General features: G+C 45.4%; 2 protein-coding genes across 3 annotated transcripts in view; one reads left to right on the top strand and one right to left on the bottom strand.

Moving 5' to 3' along the window:
* Positions 1 to 3,754, bottom strand: part of PUS7 (pseudouridine synthase 7) — a 63,306-nt gene extending 59,552 nt beyond the window's left edge. The window contains exon 1 of the mRNA XM_064374649.1: positions 3,538 to 3,754. The gene's annotated coding sequence lies outside the window, so the exon portion shown is untranslated. The remainder of the gene's footprint in view (positions 1 to 3,537) is intronic.
* Positions 3,755 to 12,751: 8,997 nt separating this feature from the next.
* The window catches only part of RINT1 (RAD50 interactor 1), a 33,352-nt gene continuing 25,475 nt past the window's right edge, over positions 12,752 to 20,628 (top strand). For both annotated transcript variants that reach the window (XM_064374617.1, XM_012456303.3), the window contains exons 1-3: positions 12,752 to 12,928; positions 13,390 to 13,435; positions 16,172 to 16,353. Coding sequence is in view for 1 of the 2 variants with exons in the window: in XM_012456303.3 (XP_012311726.3) it covers positions 12,887 to 12,928; positions 13,390 to 13,435; positions 16,172 to 16,353 (270 nt within the window). In the remaining variant the exon portion in view is untranslated. The remainder of the gene's footprint in view (positions 12,929 to 13,389; positions 13,436 to 16,171; positions 16,354 to 20,628) is intronic.

Here is a 20,628-nt window from a genome sequence, read left to right as displayed (position 1 = left end):
CTACCTGGGAGGCTGAGGCAGGAGAATTGCTTGAACCTAGGAGGCAGAGGTCGCGGTAAGCCGAGATCGTGCCATTGCACTCCAAACTGGGCAACAAAAGCGAAACTATCTCAATAAAAATTGAGCCCAGGAGGTCGAGGCTGCAGTAAGCCATGACAGTGCCTCTATACTCTAGCCTGGGTGACAGAGACCCTGTCCCAAATAAATAAATAATAAAATCCTCTACACCTACAACAAAAATTAGGCTTAGCATTTTCAAATTTTTAATATAACACTAGCAAAGTCCCTTGTTTATTTATTTTTGAGATAGGATCTCACTCTGTTACCCAGGCTGGAGTGCACTGGTGTGATCCGGGCTCAATGCAGCCTCGATCTCCCAGCTCAAGTGATCCTCCCATTTCAGCCATCCAAGTAACTGGGACTACAGGCATATGCCACCACATCTGGTTAAATTTTGTATTTTTTGTAGGGCTAGGGTTTTGCCATGTTGCCTGCTGGTCTCAAACTCCTGAGATCAAGTGATCCACCCTACCTTGGCTGGGATTACAAGTGTGTGCCACTGCCCAGGCCAAACAGTCCCTTATTAATTCCTCCAAAATAAACATCAGAAAAGCAGCCATTAGTCTTAATCCTATCAACATATTTCAAAACCATCCATAGCTTTCACTTTTTAAATACATCTTTCCTCCATCTCCTACAAGTTTTTCTAGCTCTCACGGTAGTGAGCATTTTCTTTAGGGCAGGGCACAGAGAACACGCTATATTCTTTTTTTTTTTTTTGAGATGGAGTCTTGCTCTGCTGCCCAGGCTGGAGTACAGTGGTGAATCTCAGCTCATTCCACCTCCACTTCCTGGGTTCAAGCAATTCCTCTGCCTCAGCCTCCTGAGTAGCTGGGATTACAGGCATGGGCCACCACATCCAGCTAATTTTTCTATTTTTAGTAGAGAGGGTGTTTCGCCATGTTGGCCAGGATGGTCTTGGACTCCTGACCTCAAGCAAGCTGCCCACCTCAGACTACCAGAGTGCTGGGATTACAGGCATGACAGCACCGGGCCTGGCAGGCACACTACATCCTAATATGCAAAAGCATTAAGTCTGAGGGTCATTCGTTCTGCAATTTTTTTTTTTTCTTGAAATGGAGTTTCACTCTTGTTGCCCAGGCTGGAGTACAATGGCGCGATCTCGGCTCACTGCAACCTCTGCCTCCCGGTTTCAAGCAATTCTCCTGCCTTAGACCCCCAAGTAGCTGGGACTACAGGCATGCATCACCATGCCAGGCTAACTTTGTATTTTTAGTAGAGACAAGGTTTCTCCATGTTGGTCAGGCTGATCTCGAACTCCCGACCTCAGGTGATCTGCCCACCTTGGCCTCCCAAAGTGCTGGGATCTGCAAATATTTATTGAGCAAGTATCCTATGTGTCTGGCGTTGTTGTAGGCACTGGAGGAAAAGGTAAATTTCCTGTCTTCACGGAGCTTACAATGTATTTGAGAATATATCTGAGAACAAAATAAAATTAATCTCAGTACACGCAAGCTCCAAACAATTAAAGCAGGGTAAAGGGTTGAGAGTAAGAGAGGTGCTCTTCAGTGATGCCTTATCTAAGGAGACTTCTGAGCAAAGACAAGGAAGAACCAGAGAGGAAAAGACGTGTGTGAGGCAAGTTCCAGGCAGCCCAAAAAGCACGTGCAAAGGACTGGAAACCACAGCAAAACCCCTAGTCAACAGTATGACCAGCTGGATTGCTCTCTCTCTCTTCTAGGTAAGGAAAAATGCTGTTTCATTAATACAGTACCTGCATGCCCCTGCCTCTATCAAAAGACATGTTCAAGGCTGGGTGTGGTGCCTCACACCTGTAATCCCAACACTTTGGGAGGCTGAGACAGATGGATGGATCACCTGAGGTCTGGAGTTGGAGACCAGCTTGGCCAACATGGTGAAACTTGGTCTCTACTACAAACAAAAAAATTAGCTGGGCGTGCTAATTAAAAATTAGTGGTGGCGTGGACCTGTAATCCCAGCTACATGGGAGGTTGAGGCAAGAGAATCGCTTGAACCTAGGAAGTGGAGATTGCAGTGAACCAAGATAGTGCCACTGCACTCCAGCCTGGGAGATGGAGCAAGACTCCACTCCACCTAAAAAAATAAATCATCCTTACCACTGTACTGAGAGGTAAAAAATAAAAATAAAAAAAATCAATACTCCTGTTTCTCTCTCTCTTTAAATAAATCACTTTCTAAAAAAAAAAAAAAAAAAAAAAAAATCAATAAATAAAGATATGTTCAAGGCCGGGTGTGGTGGTTCAAGGCCGGGTATGGTGACTCAGGCCCGTAATTCCAGCACTTTGGGAGGTCAAGGCAGGAGGACTGCTTAAGGTCAGGAGTTTGAGGCCAGCCTGGGCAACACAGCGAGACACTGTGTGGTGGCACATGCCTATAGTCCCAGCTACGTGGGAGGATTGCTTGAGCCCAGGAGTTCAAGGCTGCAGTGAGCTATGATCACGCCACTGCACTCCAGCCTGGGCAACAAGAGTGAAACTGTCTCAAAAAATATATATATATATAAAACAAGAACATGTTCACAGGGAGTTGTTAAGTACGTACTGTTGGCTACTTTCCTAATGATTGAAAACAATGATTGCCTAATCTCCTTTTCAATAGGGTTGTACAGTCCATTGGGGCATACTCATTTCACAGATGATTAGAGGCTCGAGGATGGGGGAGGGAATCCCTTAGTAACCTTTTATTTTTGGAATGGAAAAAAAAGGTGGTTTGACGGGACCAAATATTTGAAAAACTAAATTTTTTGCCAACCCTATTCAGCAGGCAACGAAGGTGTGCTTCTAAACCCCTTGGCACACAGCTGACTGGGAGGACTCGAGTTTCAGCCTGCACAGCAGGACCTCCATCCGCTCGTAAAGCTTTCACCCAGCTTGAGGGCTGGAGAAAGCACTCTTAGTCCGCAGCCAGTCCACTCCTACTCTGGGAAATGTATACAAAGCAAGCAGTCCCCAGAGCCCGCGTGGCGCACAGTAGGCTCCCAGTGAGGGGCGACGCAGGACACAGGGCGGAACACCTGGGCTGGACCCACAGAAGGCAGGCGGGGGGAAGCAGTGGCACCGTGAAGGGATTCAGGGAAAAGACCGGTTTTCTTCTGAGGGAGGGACAAGAGTTTAGGGAGCGTCCGGGGCAAAAAAAGGGAGGAGTGGGAAGAGGCCTCCCGGGGGACAGCGCCGCGCAGGGAGGAGGGGAGCGCGCGAGCCCGGCGCCCCCTGACGACGGGCCGGACAGAGGGCGGAGGGCGGAGGGCGAAGGGCAGGGGGAGCGGAGAGCAGGACGCGGCGCCTGCACCGCCGAAGCGCAGGACTCCCGGAGTTCCAGCCACGCTCCAGCAGGCGCGATCCGTAATGGAGGCGCCGCGGGCTCCGACCACTGCGGGGCCGCCTTCCCAGTCCGCACTGCCTCTCGGGGCGGAGCCCTGGGGCTGGGGCTGGGGCCCGAGGAGCCCCAGCGGCCGCAGGGAGGCCGCGCACTTACCCGGAGCCTGGGAGCGCGGGCGCGGCGTGGGCCGGGCGGTGAGGTAGCCTGCGCTCCGCTCGGGGCGCAGGAGGGCGGCGGGGGCCACTCGGAGGAGTCAGCGACTAAGGCGGCCGGGCAAAAGCAGCGCGTTCCGCGCCAGGGACCCGATGCGCTCGCGCGGACTCACCGGCGACCGGGCTCGCACACGTGCGGCGCTGCGACGCGCCGCGGCCCGGCCGGACCCGCCCTGGGGGTGGAGCCCGCTCCCCACCGCTGGCCCCTCCCCCGCCCCACCCCCTCGGAGAGGTCGGCGAGCCAGAGAGCACCCCCACGCGTACGCCCAGCCTGAGCGCGCTCACCCTGGACCTCCCACGCGGCCGCGCCTGGGTCGCACCTACGGCAAAAAGCGATTTCACCAAGCATCTAAGAGACCTTTAGATCTTTAAGAAGTCTAAGACAGCGATTGCCTCCTTTGGTGTTATTATATTCTAAGAAGTGTTTCCTCCACATGGTTGTCGCCTTTTCATGTTGCACTGACCACGCAGTTAACAGTAATGAAAAGAGAATCACTTTAGGGTCTAAATATTGTTTAGACCCTAAACAATATTTGATCTGGAAATGTAGTGGATCTAAGCGCACCATCTTGCTACTTCCTACCGTTCTAGCTTGATGGCTCCCCATAGGATCTGCTTCAAGAAACCTGATCATAGGTTTGTTTTTGTTTTTGTTTTGACAGTCTCCCTCTGCCGCCCAGGCTGGAGTGCAGTGGCGTGAACACAGCTCAGCGCAGCCTCGACCTCCCAGGCTCAAGCAATCCTCCCACCTCAGACTCCCGAGTAGCTGTGACTACAGGTACACCCCAACACACCCAGACTAATTTAAAAAAAAAATTTTTTTTTAATTTTATTTTTGGTAGAGACAAGGTTTCACTATGTTGCCTAGGCTCTGATAGTTTGGCTTTTTATTTTTCCTTTGTTTTTCGTTTTTGTTTTTGTTTTTTTTTTTTGAGACGGAGTTTCGCTCTTGTTACCCAGACTGGAGTGCAATGGCGCGATCTCAGCTCACCGCAACCTCCGCTTCCCAGGTTCAAGCAATTATCCTGCCTCAGCCTCCCGAGTAGCTGGGACTACAGGCGTGCGCCACCATGCCCAGCTAATTTTTGTATTTTTAGTAGAGACGGGGTTTCACCATGTTGACCAGGATGGTCTCGATTGCTTGACCTCGTGACCCACCCGCCTCGGCCTCTCAAAGTGATGGGATTACAGGCGTGAGCCACCGCGCCCCGCTCCTTTGTTTTTCAAGATGAAGTCTCGCTCTTTGTCCAGGCTGGAGTGCAATGGCGCCATCTTGGCTCACTGCAACCTCTGCCTCTTGAGTTCAAGCGATTCTCCTGCCTAAGCCTCCGGAATAGCTGGGCAGGACTACAGGCGTCCAACACCATGCCCGGCTAATTTTTTGTACTTTTGGTAGAGACAGAGTTTCATCATGTTGACCAGGCTGGTCTCGAACTCCTAACCTCGTGATCCGCTCTCCTCACCCTCCCAAAGTGCTGGGATTACAGTAGTCAGCTACCGTGCCCAGCCTCTAATAGTTTGTTTTGTTTTGTTTGAGAGAGAGTCTCACTCTGTTGCCGGGTTGAAGCGATTCTCCTGCATCAGCCTCCCTAGTAGCTGGGACTACAAGCACTCAACATCACACTAGGCTAATTTTTTTTGTATTTTTCGTAGAGACAGACTTTTCTTTTCTTTTTGAGACAGAGTCTTTCTCCGTCGCCAGGCTGGAGTGCAGTGGCGTGATCTCGGCTCGCAGCAACCTCGTGACAGACTTTTCACTGTTGGCCTGGAACTCCTGATCTCGAGCGATCTGCCTGTTTAGGCCTCCCAAACTGCTGGGATTACTGGCATGAGCCACCACGCCCTGCCTAATATGTTTTGCTTTGTTTTGTTTTACAAAATTAAATAAACTATCACCCATACAATTCAGCAGTTACACTCCTTGGTATTTACCTAAAGGAGAGGATAACTATGTTCATGCAAAAATCTTCACGTGTATCATTATAGCTGCATTATTCATAATTGGCAAAACTTAAGGACCAAGAAGTCCTTCTGCTGGTGAATAAACTGTGCTATATTCAAACAATGGAATATTATTTGGCACCAAAAAGAAATGATCTTAGCAATCCATGAAAAACCATGGAGGAAACTTAAATGCATATATATCGCAATGGTGCGATCTCTGCTCACAGCAACCTCCGCCTCCTGGGTTCAAGTGATTCTCCTGCCTCAGCTTCCTGAGTACCTGGGATTACAGGCATGTGCTACCACACCCAGCTAATTTTGTGTTCTTAGTAGAGATGGATTTTCTCCATGTTGGTCAGGCTGGTCTCAAACTCCCAACCTTAGGTGATACTCCCTCCTCTGCTTCCCGAAGTGCTGGGATTACAGGCGTGAGTCACCGCACCGGGCCTTAAATGCATATTACCAAGTGAAAGAAAACTCTGGGCCAGGCGCGGTGGCTCACACCTGTAATCTCAGCACTTTGGGAGGCCGAGGCAGGCGGATCACCTGAGGTCAGGAGTTCAAGACCAGCCTGGCCAACATGGTGAAACCCTGTCTTAAAAAAAAGAAAGAAAGAAAGAAAGAAAACTATCTGGACTGGTCACGGGCACGGTGGCTCATGCCTGTAATCCCAGCACTTTGGGAGGCCAAGGCAGGTGGATCACTTAAGCTCAGGAGTTCAAGAGCAGCCTGGCCAACACAGTGAAACCCGATCTTTACTGAAAGTGTAAAACATTAGCTGGGTGCAGTGGTACACACCTGTAATCCCAGCTACTCGAGGCTGAGGTAAGAGAATGGCTTGAACCTGGGAGGCAGACGTTTCGGTGAGTTGGGATGGAGCTACTGCACTCCAGCAGTAGTAGCTGCGCTCCAGTGACAGAGCAAGACTCTGTCTAAAAAACAAACAAACAAACAAACAAAAACACTAATCTGAAAAGGGCACTATGTTAATCCAACTAAATGACATTCTGAAAAAGGCAAGACTATGAATACAGTAATAAAATTAGTGGTTGCCAGGGCTTAGGAGAAAAGGAAGGATGAATAGGTGGAGCACAGAGAATTTTTAGGGAAGTGAAACTACTCTGTATGATACTGTAATGGTGGCCACATGTCATGATTCATTTCTTTAAGCCCATAAAATCTACAACAGCATCCCCAACCCTCGAGCTGTGGACCAGTACCAGTCACTGGCCTGTTGGGAACCAGGCTACAGTGCAGCATTCCTGCCTGAGCTCCACCTCCTGACAGATCAGGGGTAGGATTACATTCTGATAGGAGTGAGGACCCTATTGTGAACTGCACATGTGAGGGATCTAGGTTGCAATGCTCCTTATGAGAATCTAATGCCTGATGACCTGAAAACGGTTCATCCTGGAACCATCTCTACCCCCTAGTCCGAGGAAAAAATGCTTTCCATGAAACCAGCCCCTGGTGCCAAAAAGGTTGGAGACTGCTGATCTATAACAGCAAGAGTGGGCCTTAATGTAAAATACAGACTTTGGGTGATAATGTGTCAATGTAGGGTCATCAATTATAACAAATATACCACTTTTGTTGGGGAGAGGCTATGCACATGTGAAGTAGGAGGTATATGAGAAATCTCTATACCTTCCTCTCAATTTTGCTGTAACCTAAAACTGCTTTAAAAAAGTAAAGTCTTAAAAAAAAAATTCCTGAGAGGCTAGGCACAGTGGCTCTCATTTGTAATCCCAGCACTTTGGGAGGCCTAGGCATGCGCATCACAAGGTCAAGAGATCAAGACCATCCTGGCCAACATGGTGAAACCTCGTCTCTGCTTAAAATACAAAAATTAGCTGTGCGTAGGGGTGGACACCTGTAGTCCCAGCTACTCGGGAGGCTGAGGCAGGAGAATCGCTTGAACCTGGGAGGCGGAGGTTGCTGTGAGCTGAGATCACACCACTGCACTCCAGCCTGATGAGAGAGAGAGAAAAAAAAAATCTGAGAGTGCAGCCCAACTCTTCATAAACACATTTAGAGGAAAGATTTTTCACATTTCTTTGGCCGTTAGCCAAACTTTACCCTTTTTGCATTTCAGCCAAAACTGCCTAAGACAGAGTACAAGTGAAACATGCATTTTTAATTTTCTGTTTTCCAAAATGGGCAACTCTTTATTTTTTGGTTAAAATAACACAGAAGTGTTCAAAACCTCTTCCCAGTACCAACTTCCTCTAATAAACATTTAACTGTTGAGGCCAGGTGCAGTGTCTCACGCCTGTAATCCCAGCAGTTTGGGAGGTCGATGTGGGTGGATCACGAGGTCAGAAGTTCAAGACCAGCCTGGCCAACATGGTGAAACCCTGTCTCTACTAAAAATACAAAAATTAGCCAGGCATGGTGGCGGGTACATATAGTCCCAGCTACTCAGGAGGCTGAGGCAAGAGAATCGCTTAAACCTAAGAGACGTAGGTTGCAGTGAGCCGAGACATTACCACTATACTCCAGCCTGGGTGACAGAGTAAGACTCTCAAAAAAACAAAACAAAACAAAACATTTAACAGCTGAATGTTCTCCTTGAGTAAAAAATTCCATTCTAACGTGTCTATTATGTATAACCTACAGTATTCAGCTTTTAACTCCACCCCACCCTATAGATTGTAAGTGCCTATCACACACACTTTCTCTCTTCCTTCATCGTTATTATTGCCTACTATGCTGTCCACTCTGATGCCTTTCTCCATGCCTCAGATAGTAGTTCACTGTTTTCTGTGATCCCTCAGTCATTGCAAACATTTCTGTTGTCAAAACTATACATTTAATCTTAAATTATTTATTTCCCTGTATATTTCCTTTATCAGAAAGTGGATTTTTCAGAAGCCAAAATTTGGGTTTAGGACAATCTTTTTTCTCCTTTAATTTCATTTTTAATTGTTATCAGAGTAATTGTTGTAATTTAGAGGCAAATGATTCTGTGGACACTTTGTAAGGTTTGCAGTGAAGCAGCAGGGACTGTATTCCCACTTCAGCCCTCACTTGTTTCCGCCTTCTCAAAGGCAGTCATATTTCACCTCTTTTTTTTCCTTTCGATGGAGTCTTGCGCTGTGACCAGGTTGGAGTGCAACGGCATGATCTTGGCTTACTGCAGCCTCTGACTCCCAGGTTCAAGCTATTCGTTTGCTTCAGCCTCTCAATTAGCTGGGACTATAGGTGCATGCCACCATGGCCGGCTAATTTTTGCATTTTTAGTAGAGACAGGATTTTGCAATGTTAGCCAGACTGGTCTCAAACTCTGGACCTTAAGTGATCCACCCACCTCAGCCTCCCAAAGTGCTAGGATTACAGGTGCGAGCCACCGTGACTGGCCCATTTCACCTCTTTTAATTCATTATTTTGATATTTATCTTAATATCTCCATACAATGTGTTCGTATTATTTCTTGATTTTTCACTTTTAGGCATTATTTACTGAATTCACTTAATGGAAAATGAAGATTTAGCTCTCTTTCCTTCCCCTTTCTCCACCAAACTTTCCATCCTTTCATCTTCGCAGCAGAATTATATTGTACTTTTTTGTGGATTTATGTTTACTTCATTATGACTACGTAAATACCATTCACATTTTAGGCAAGTAAGAAACCATGATTACTTCTCTTCTGTATGGCTTTTGTTTTTCCTCTAGTTAATAATTAACTTAGTTTATTATTCATCACTAGGTCAAGCCCCCCCCACCCCCAATGATTGTGTAAGTCTCCCCCTTCCAGAGGTTTAGATGAGGTGTTCTATTAGTTTCATCTATCTCTGCCGGACCCTCCTGACCTGCGCTAATCTATGCCTGTTCCACAGTTGTTGTCAGGGCGTCTCTGTTGCTGTGTTGAATCTGGTTCCTATAGCCTATGTCTTCTTTATTCTTGGTTTACTCTCTTATTTTAGTGGAGTACAACCTTCAGTAGCTTCCTGAGAAAAGAAGTAAATGAAAGCTAAATTTTTTCAGATCTTGAATATGTTTTTATTCTTGACTACAAGTGTTAAAAAAACATTTTTATTCTAACCTCACATTTGATTCACAGTTTACTAATTAAGTACAGAATTCTATGCACGTGTGAGTTCAGGGGTATATGGGAAATCTCTATACCTTCCTCTCAATTTTGCTGTAACCTAAAATGCTCTAAAAAAGTAAAGTCTAGTTTTTGGCCAGGTGTGGTGGCTCATGCTTATAATCTCAGCAATTTGGGAGGCTGAAGTGGGCAGATCACCTGAGGTTAGGTGTTCGAGACCAGCCTAGCCAAAATGGTGAAAACCCTTTGCTACTAAAAATACAAAAATTAGCCAGGTCTGGTGGTGCACACCTATAGTCCCAGCTACTTGGGAGGCTGAGACAGGATAATCACTCGAACCTGGGAGGCAGAGGTTGCCGTGAGCTAAGATCTCGCCAATACACTCCAGCCTGGGTGACTGAGACTCTTGTCTCAAATAAATAAACAAATAAATAATAAAGGGAGCACTCACTTGTGAAAATGAGAAGGGTGAAAATAAATAAATAAATAAAAAGAGCATTCAGCGGCCAAAAAATATGACAGCAGAAATTAAAAGTCTCCTGGGTTCAAGCAAGTCTTGTGCCTCAGCCTCCCAAGCAGTTAGGATTACAGGTTCATGGGCCACCATGCCCAGCTGATTTTTTGTATTTTTAGTAGAAACGGGATTTCACCATGTTGCCCAGGCTGGTCTAGAACTCCTGACCTCAAGTGATCCACCTGTCTTGGCCTCCCAAAATGTTGGGATGACAGGCGTGAGCCACTGTGCCTGGCCTGTCTTCTGACTCTTGAACTTTTCATTTCTGCTGTTATGTTTTTTCATCTCTGAATGCTGTTTTTATTTTATTTATTTTTACCATTCCCATTTTCACTAGTGAGTGCTCCTTTTATTATCTATTTATTTATCTATTTATTTATTCATTTTTGAGACAGGGTTTCACTCTGTTGCCCAGGCTGGAGTGCAGTGGTGCAATCTTGGCTCACTGCAACCTCTGCCTCTTGGGTTCAAGCAATTCTCCTACCTCAGCCTCCCGAGTAGCTGGGATTATGGGCACCTGTCACCACACCCGGCTAATTTTTGTATTTTTAGTAGAGACGGGGTTTTATCATGTTGGCCAGGCTGGTCTCGAACTCCTGACCTCAGGCGATTTGTTCTGCCTCGGCCTCCGAAAGTGCTGCGATTACAGGAGTGAGCCACTGTGCCCGGCCAATGCTCCTTTTAAATAGTATCCTTTTCTCTCATATGTGGGAGCTAAACATTGAACAAGTTGAATTCATGGAGATAGAGTAGAATGATTGTTATCAAAGGCCGAAAGGGTAGGGTGGAGGAAGGCATAGAGTAGGGATGATTAATGAGTCCAAATATACAATTAGGGGCCAGGTGCTGTGGCTCATGCCTGTAATCCTAGCACTTTGGGAGGCCAAAGCAGGAGAATTGCTTGAGCCCAGGAGATAGAGTCCAGCTTGGGCAACATAATGAGTCACTGTCTCAACAAAAAAAAGTTAGCCAGGCATGGTGGTGCCAGTGTGTAGTCTTAGCTACCCAGGAGGCTGAGGTGGGAGGATCCCTTGAGCCCAGGAGTTCAAGGTTACAGTGAGTTATGATTGCACCGCTGCACTCCAGCCTGAGCAACAGAGCAAGAACTTGTCTCAAAAAGCAAACAAAAAACCAAAACCAAAACAAACAACAACAACGAAAAAAACAGGGTGACAACAGTTAACAATAATTTATTGCCTATTTTAAAATAAAGGGTGGACTTGGACTGTTCCTAACATAAAGAAATAAGTTCTCAAGGTGATTGATACCTCAGTTATTCTGATTTGACAATTACATATTGTATACCTGTATCAAAACATCATCTGTGGGTCAGGTGCGGTGGCTCATGCCTGTAATCCCAGCACTTTGGGAGGCCAAGGCAGGCGAATCATGGGGTCAGGAGTTCAAGACCAGCCTGGCCAACATGGTGAAACCCCTTTCTATTAAAAATACAAAAAAAAAAAAAAATTAGCTGGGTGTGGTGGTGTGCGCCTGTAATCCCAGCTACTCAGGAGGCTGAGGCAGGAGAATCGCTTGAACCTGGGAGGCAGAGGTTGCAATGAGCTGGGATTGCACAACTGCACTCCAGCCTGGGTGACAGTGTGAGACTCCATCTCAAAAAAACAAAACAAAAGAAAAAACATCAGATGTACACTATAAATATATATGATTATGTACCCATAATAAGTAATATAAAAAATAGTATCCTTTTCTTGTTTTATGCTTGCAATGGTAATTTGTAGCTCAGGGTATCGATTATATATCTCAGTGAAATATATTTGATTTTTCTTCTCACCATATGGTTTCTGTTTCCTCTGGGGGTTGCTTTTTTCCCCCTTATTTGTTTTAGTCTCTACGGTACTACCTTCCATGTTAGTTTGTTTATGAGGCTGTCCAGTTCACAGGTCCGCTACCCACCCCTTGCTGCTAGGTAACTGCCTTTTCTCCTCCCTGGTAAAAGACTGGGTTTTGGGCAAAATACGTGTTAGATGCTCTGTTCTCTTTATTCAGCTCCCAGAACGCTTCTTACCACCACTACATCCTCTAGGCAGGATATTAGCAGCCATCTCTAGGGACTCTTAACCAACCTTAAAAGAAAGATCTAAAGACTCTGACATTCATTGGAAACCCCCAACTAAAAATTCGAACAAAATAACCCTGCACGGAAGCTCCTGGTCAACAAGCCCCCTACATTCTCAGAACATCTGGATATTGTCTAAAATAGAAATTTAAACGATTCATATTGAATTTAAGGCGTAGATAGGCCGGGCGCGGTGGCTCACGCCTGTAATCCCAGCACCTTGGGAGGCTAAGGCGGGCAGATCACCTGAAGTCAGGAGTTCAAGATCAGCCTGACGAACATGATGAAACCCCATCTCGTAAACGAAAAAAAGAAAAAAAAGAAAAACAAAAAAGACTTAGAGAGAGGATTATCTTAAAGTTCCATCATTAACAGCGTCAATAAAGTGACTTTTACCGCGGTTGGGAGGGATCGAATCTCTTCTCTGGAGCGCCTTGGGGGCGGGTGCCCGCTTCCTGAGCTGCCGTTCCGACCTCCGGCCAGGAGGGGGAGGAATAGAGCACGGCCGGCGGCTGGGCTGAGAGGAAGAAACCAGAGGCCTCTCTGGGCTGAGAGGAAGAAACCAGAGAGACGTCAAGAGGAAGTCGCGGTGGCGCTGAGTCCTACGTCCTCCGAGGCTGAGCTGGTCAGTGTGTTGCTGGGCTTAGCGGACTCCACAGGTCACGCTGGCTGCGAATGGAGCCGAGGACTCGCGCGGAGGCGAGATGCTACCAGTCGGCGAGATTGGCGCCTCTCCTGCAGTCCCGGTGAGACGGCCCTGGCGTCACTGGGAAAGGACATTGGTGGCCCATTGGGGTGGCACAGACCTCTCGGGGGAGGTAGTCCCGGTGAGGTGGCCCTGTAAGCTTGTTAGGTTAGGCGGCTTAGGTTAGAGGCCCTTGCAAGACCGCCTAGAGGAGGTGGTAGTTCCAGTGAGGTGACTTTGGCGGCCCTGGTGAGATGACAGATCTCGAGGGAGGTGGCCCTAGTGGGCAGGCAAGGTAACTCCAGGTGCTGCAGAGGTAAGACAGACCTCCTGGGAAGGTGGCAGTGGTGGCACCAGGAAGGTGGCACTTTGGGGCACCTGATGTAGAGGGCCCTGGCCGCTCAGAAATGGGGAGAGCGTCTGGAACCTCTCTGGCCCCCAGTGGGTGCTCTTTGGGAGCCCGGTATGAGTTCCATCCACGACTTTAACCTTAATGTGTTTGTCACACCTGTTCTTTTCTAGTGCTGCTCTGAAAGTGGTGATGAAGGGAAGAACCTCGAGGAGAAAAGTAAGCCAGCTGCAAACACCTTAGCTCTTTCTTCCCAGCTGTCCTGCCCGATCTCTGCCTTACAAGGGTCTGCAACCGAGAGTAATTGGGGCCTGCCTGTGATTTTAATGAAACATCAACTTTTATTAAGCACCAGGAATTTGGAGGGGCTCATGATGTAGGACAGATGACCACCACACTAATTAGGTTCAAAGGAGGCAAATGCTAGTTGTTTAGTTCATCTTCAGTAAATTGGCAATTTAAAATTGCTCTGGGAAGAGCACAACGGATAACTTGGGTTCTGGATCTTGGACTGGACAGGAAAGGGGGAAAAAAGGTCGGTCCCACCCTTTCCTCCCTAAGACGGGAGTATATGCCTCCCTAAGTCAGGGATGTGGACTTTTGCCATTTTACTTTAATGGTAGTTTATTGCAAATCAAGGACTCTTTAGGGAGTTCTGAAGTGACGTTTTTTGGGAGATGAAGGGGAAAAGCATGTGATTACTCTCAGGGGATTTTTTTTATTCTTTTGCTATGGCAAACAGTTGGAAAGGAGTAGCAGTAAGAGAAAGGGTGCTCACATTACCACATGGCCCTTAGGAGTAAGACTTGCCTTTAACATGGCTGCTGATAGAATCTGCCTCAGAAAGAAGGCTTTAAGCAGTCCATAGCACATGACTGTCAAAGCTGCCACATATCAGCTCCTTTTTCTTGAAGGATTTGAGAGTGCCCTGTATCTTTGAGTTAAACCCTTCCCTTTCCACCTTTGCCTCATTTAGATGCCTCAAAAGTAGTTTGATGCCTACTGAGCTGTCATTTTAATAAAATAACAGATGTAGACTGTCATATTAAGGACTTTGTCCTTGTTCCTCTTTCTGTGGCTCAAACTGCTTTGCAATTAGGAGTGCTGTTTACAAGAAATAGAAAAAGAGACACGTAAAAACCTCCCATATCACTGGTGTGTCATTTAGAAGAATGTCATTTCACCAAGAATGCCACATTTGAATAGTTACATGTCAAGTAATTTTTTTTTTGAGACCCAGTCTCACTCTGTCTCGCAACTAGTGGTTGCATTAGTCATTTTGATTTTTTCCTACTAATTTGTTTTCTCATACTATTTTCTGCACTGCACTTTAGTGCAGTAGCAAGATCGCGGCTCACCGCAATCTCCGCCTCTGGGTTCAAGTGATTCTCCTGCCTCAGCCTCCCAAGTAGCTGGGATTACAGGCATGTACCACCACGCCTGGCCAATTTTTGTATTTTTAGTAGAGGCAGGGTTTCACCATGTTGGCTAGACTGATCTCGAACTCCTGACCTCAGGTGATCAGCTCTCCTTGGCCTCCCAAATTGCTTGGATTATAGGCATGAGCCACCATGCCCAGTGGGTGTAATTTTTTTTGAAAAAGTGAAGGTAGAATTTCCTCCCTAAGGTACAGCAACTTTAGCATTCACAAAACATTTCCTGCCTCCAATTGTCTGCAAATACACCCACAACTCACTTGTTTTACTTAAAATTAAAAAAAGACATTGTGAGCTCTGTACATAGTAGTAGATTATTATACATTAAATGTGTAAATCCAATGTGTATTGCACTTATTAAATGTCATCAAACAGGTAGTTTATTTGCCATGGAAAGAATTTCACTGTAGACTATATTATTTAGTGGTTGCATTAGTCATTTTTACTTTTTCCTAGTAATTTGTTCTCTTATTTTTTTTCTGTTTCTGACAAAGATATCTTCGTACGATGACATTGAAACTTAAAAACGTTTTTACTTTTTTTTTTTTTTTTTTTTAAAAGAGATGAGGTCTCGCTCTGTTGTCCAGGCTGGAGTATAGTGGTGCATCATGGCTCACTGCAGCCTCAATCTCCCAGGCTGGTCAAGCAGTCCTCCCATCTCAGCTTTCCAAGTAGCTGAGACTACAGGTTCGCGCCACCATGCCTGGCTAATTTTATTACGTGAAGTCTTGGTATGTTACCCAGGCTGTTCTACAACTCCTAGGCTCAAGTGATCCTCCTGCCTTGGCTTCTCACAGTGCTGGGATTATGGGCATGAGCTGCTGTGCCCGGCCCTTTTTTTTTTTTTATTTTAAAACAAGAGTTTTCCTTTGATGTTGCTCTAGACTATACCACTGGTTCCTTATACATTTTGAAAAGGTATTATGCCTTGTCTATTGAAACCTTTGGTTACTGGGTCACACTTTAGGAATTTTTCCTTTACTCTAATACTTTCCTCAGCTCTTAAGCATTTGCAGTAGTTGGTTGATAGAGTGCTTTAGAGCTATTCATCTGGTAATTTCTGTGTGTGTGTGTGTGTGTGTGTGTGTGATTCTTTAAATTATTAACTTTTTTTTTGCTTTGGTTTTGTTTTTTGAGACCAAGTTCCCCTGTTGCCCAGGCTGGAGTGCAGTGGCATGATCTTGGCTCATTGCCACCTCCTTCTCTTGGATTCAAGGGATTCTCTGCCTTGGCCTCCTGAAAAGCTGGGACGACAGGCATGTGCCCCCACGCCTAGCTAATTTTTGTATTTTTGCTAGAGATGGGGATTTACGATGTTTGCCAGGCCAGCCTCGAACTCCTGGCCTCAGATGATGCACCTGCCTCAGCCTCCTAAAGTGCTGGGATCACAGGTGTGAGCCATATTGCCTTTCAAAATTATTAACTTTTGAAGGTAGATACACTGCTTTTACATCTTTTATGTTGTCTTTAACTCTGCAGTACTTAGTGATGTTGAGTAATTGTTTTTCATTTGTTTTAGGTGACATAAATGTTGCAGTTCTTATTGGAAATAAACAAGTCAGTGAAGGTACAGATAATGGTGATCTCGCTTATGTGTCTGCATTCATAGAAAAGGAAGTTGGAAATGACCTTAAATCTTTAAAGAAACTTGATAAACTCATAGAACAGATGACAGAAAGTAAAATGCAGTTAGAAGAACAAGTAAGTATTGAACCTCACTGAAATAATATCAATGATATAATGTAAACATTATTATATATGGAATTATAAAGATACAGAATGTGACAAATAGTCTAATTATTGTAAACTGTTTAAGAGGATTTCAGGACCTACAGTGTACTACCTATTTTACAAATTATGTAAAAGACAAAGTTCCTGCTGATATGATTTGTCTTGAAAACATATTGAGACCTAACATTTTATATAGCTTTTCATACAGTGACTTTTTTTTCCCTTTCAATCTGTTTTTAGTGAACATAACAGTGACTTCTGAATTGCTTTTACAAGCAAATAATTTCATAGGATATAAAAATATATACCATGGTTTAAACACCATTTTGATTTTTTTTTTTTTTTTTTTTGAGGCGGAGTTTCACTCTTGTTGCCCAGGCTGGAGTGCAATGGCACGATCTTGGCTCACTGCAACCTCCGCCTCCTGGGTTTAAGTGATTCTCCTGCCTTAGCCTCCCACGCAGCTAGGATTACAGGAATGCGTCATCCCTTCTGGCTAATTTTGTACTTTAGGTAGAGATGGAGTTTCACCATGTTGGCAAGACTGATCTTGAACTCCAGACATCAGGTGATCCACCCGCCTTGGCCTCCCAAAGTTCTGGGATTACAGATGTGAGCCACTATACCCAGTCACATTTCAAATTTTAATAAATGCACATGTAGGAAACGTGAAAAGAAGTATAACATAATGGTTATTTCTGGATGGGTGGTTGACAAGCGATGTATTTAAAAAATATTTTTAGGCTGAGCGTGCTGACTCATGCCTGTAATCCCAGCACTTTTGGAGGCTGAGGCAGGTGTATCACCTTAGGTCCAGGAGTTGGAGACCAGCCTGACCAACATGGTGAAACCCCATCTGTACTAAAAATACAACAAAAAAAATTAGCGAGGTGTGGTGGCAGGCACTTGTAATCCCAGCTACTCGGGAGGCTGAAGCAGGAGAAGCACTTGAACCCAGGAGGCAGAAGTTGCCATGAGCTGTGATCATGCCATCGCACTTCAGCCTGGGCAACAAAAGCGAAACTCCGTCTCAAAAATAGGTATGTTTATGCATTTATAGGTTTTTTCCTTTTTCCTTTTTTTTTTTTTTTTTTTTTGAGACAGAGTTTCGCTCTTGTTACCCAGGCTGGAGTGCAATGGCGCGATCTCGGCTCACCGCAACCTCCGCCTCCTGGGTTCAGGCAATTCTTCTGCCTCAGCCTCCTGAGTAGCTGGGATTACAGGCACGCGCCACCATGCCCAGCTAATTTTTTTTTGTATTTTCAGTAGAGACGGGGTTTCACCATGTTTACCAGGATGGTCTCGATCTCTTGACCTTGTGATCCACCCGCCTCGGCCTCCCAAAGTGCTGGGATTACAGGCGTGAGCCACCGCGCCCGGCAGGTTTTTTCCTTTAACAATGAACATATTACTTAAATAATTTTTTAAAAATCCAGTGAGTATAAGCTTAAACAAAAAAAAAAGTAGGCCCCTTTACTTGGAATGGGGTGTTTGTCAAAGATAAAATACTTTTGTCATATAGCTACTAAATTAGGTTAAGTAAATTCTTTGTGGGTTATTTCCAGCTTTTTGGTCATCTTATGTTCTCCTGTCCCCATTACCTTAGGCCTCCACAGCTTCCTGTCTTCCCACCACACCTACTGCTAATCTCCAAGTTTAGCCTGGCTTTGTCTGTCTTTTCCACTCCTGCTGGCAGTTTGTTGTGGGCCCAGTTGGAGGAAGTCACAGCTGAGTAGATTGATGCCAACCTATGTGTGTGGTTTGCCACTCTGGCTGAATCTTCAGCTCTGCCAGCAGTCCTGCCATGGGAAGGTCCACTCCTCTGTACTCCCCTCAGCTGTTCTTCCAAATTCTCTCTGAGACATCTACTTAACCTGTCCCTTCTGCCCTTTCCTTTTCCCAAGCAGAAAAAATAGAGGCATAGTGTGAGTTTAGTAGCATTGAATTCGGTTTGTTGAATAGTCTATTCCACAGTCCACAAACTTAAATGCAATCTTTTTTTTTTTCTTTTGAGATGGAGTCTCGCCCTGTCACCCAGCCTGGAGTGTAGTGGCGGCGAGATCTCGGCTCACTGCAACCTCCACCTCCTTGGTTCAAGCGATTCTCCTGCCTCAGCCTCTTCAGTAGCTGGAGTTATAGACACCTGCCACCACACTCGGCTATTTTTTGTATTTTTTAGTAGAGACAGGGTTTCACCATCTTGGCCAGGCTGGTGTTGAACTCCTGACCTCATGATTCACCTACCTTGGCCTCCCAAAGTACTGGGATTACAGGCACAAGCCACTGCGCCCGGCCTGTGCCATCATTTTTTACCTCTTCATTTAGCAGAGGATCAGTCTAAGGCAGACCTTATACCCCAGGTTCTACCTGCCACCTCAGTGAATTTGTGTTACTCTTATAATTTTACCCTGTTTTCCTCAACCAGTTCTATCCCTTCAGCATACGGACATAGACAGGTCTTTTCCATGAAACCTAAACAAACAAACAAAAACCATTCTTCTTTTAGCAGGTATTAGTTCTTTCCTCTGGTTGTCAGGCTTCAGAAATAACCTTTGTTATCTATCTCTGCTTTCTAATTTGCTGTTCATCTTTGATCCACTGTAATTAGGCTTGTTTCCCTAATGACCACAGAAAATTTGGCTGAAGTTCTTTATTGAACCTTAAATTCAGCATGTCCAAAACTACTGATCCATTTTTTAGAGGCTTATTTTTCTTGTTTGGATAATGGCATCACAATCTGCCTGTCACTCAGAACTGAAGCCTAGGAGTCCTGGATTCCTTGTCATCATCCTCTGTCCCTATCACCAAGTCATCTGAGTTCTGCCTCAACATCTCTGGTGTCCATCCCTTCTTTCCCACTTTTTTTTTTGGAGATGGGGTTTCACTCTTGTTGCCCAGGCTGGAGTACAATGGCATGATCTTGGCTCACTGCAATCTCTACCTCCTGGGTTCAAGTGATTCTCCTGCCTCAGCCTCCTGAGTAGTTGGGACTGCAGGCATGCACCACCGTGCTCGACTAATTTTTTTAATTTTAGTAGAGATATAGTTTAACCCTATTGGCTAGGCTGGTCTCAAACTCTTGACTTTTGAGTAGCTGGGATTACAGGCTACTGTAAATTATGCCACCACGCCCAGCTAATTTTTGTATTTTTACTAGAGACAGGGTGTTTCCATGTTGGTCAAGCTGGTCTTGAATCCTCGATCTTAGGTGATCTGCCCACCTCAACCTCCCAAAGCGTTGGAGTTACAGGCATGAGCCAACATGCCTGGCCCCATTTTTCCCACTCTTGGTGACACCATCTTAGTTTAGGCAGATTGGGAGCTTCGTAGTAATGCAGAATCTCAGTCTTACTTCAGACTTACTATGTCTGAATCTGTATTATAACAAGATCTCTAGGTGATTAATATGCATATTCATTAAATATAGCCTGTATATTTTATTGCATTAATCCCACTGTTGAAATTATTTGCCTGCAGCTGTCTTACATACCAAAGTGACCTTAAGGACAGGGGCTGTATCTTGTTTATCTGAATATTTCTAGCACAGTGTCTGGTACAGAATAAGTAATCACTGTTGATTGAAAATTATTCTATAATGTTCTTTGTATTTTGCTGATGACTAATAATAATTATATATGTTTTCCCACATACTATGAGAAAAGTTCATTTAATATATGCCATTTTCTTTCTTTCTTTCTCTTTTTTTTGGAGACAGTCTTGCTCTGTCACCCAGGCTGCAGTGTGGTGGCGTTAGCTCACTGCAGCCTCTACCTTCCGGGTTCAAGTGATTCTCCTGCCTCAGCCTCCTGAGTAGCTGGGATTACAGGCGCGTACCACCATAGCCAGCTAATTTTTGTATTTATTTTTTTGAGATAGAATCTCTCTCTGTCATCTAGGCTAGAGTGTAGTGGCACGATCTACGCTGTTATTTCTGCTTCCCAGGTTCAAGCAGTTCTCCTGCCTCAGCCTCCTGAGTAGCGGGGATGATGGGCGTGTGCCACCATGCCTGTCTAGTTTTTGTATTTTTTGCCATGTTGGCCGGGCTGGTGTCAAACTCCTGACCTCTAGTGATCTCCCTGCCTCGGCCTCCCCAAAGTGCTAGGATGACAGGTGTGAGTCATTGCACTGGCCAGTAAATGCCATTTCTAAAGGTATTGCTTAGATATTATCCCACCAAGTCAGTGGTTCTTAGCCTGGCCTTAATTCAGAATCACTTGGGGGATGTTGGCAAAATAGAGATGCCCA

Source organism: Aotus nancymaae, unplaced genomic scaffold, assembly GCF_030222135.1.
Source record: "Aotus nancymaae isolate 86718 unplaced genomic scaffold, 86718_ANA_hifiasm-v0.15.2.pri h1tg000002l, whole genome shotgun sequence".
NCBI classification, from domain to species: Eukaryota; Metazoa; Chordata; class Mammalia; order Primates; family Aotidae; genus Aotus; species Aotus nancymaae.
The sequence above is the reverse complement of the archived record's forward strand: the minus strand, read 5'-3'. Positions and strand labels throughout refer to the sequence as shown.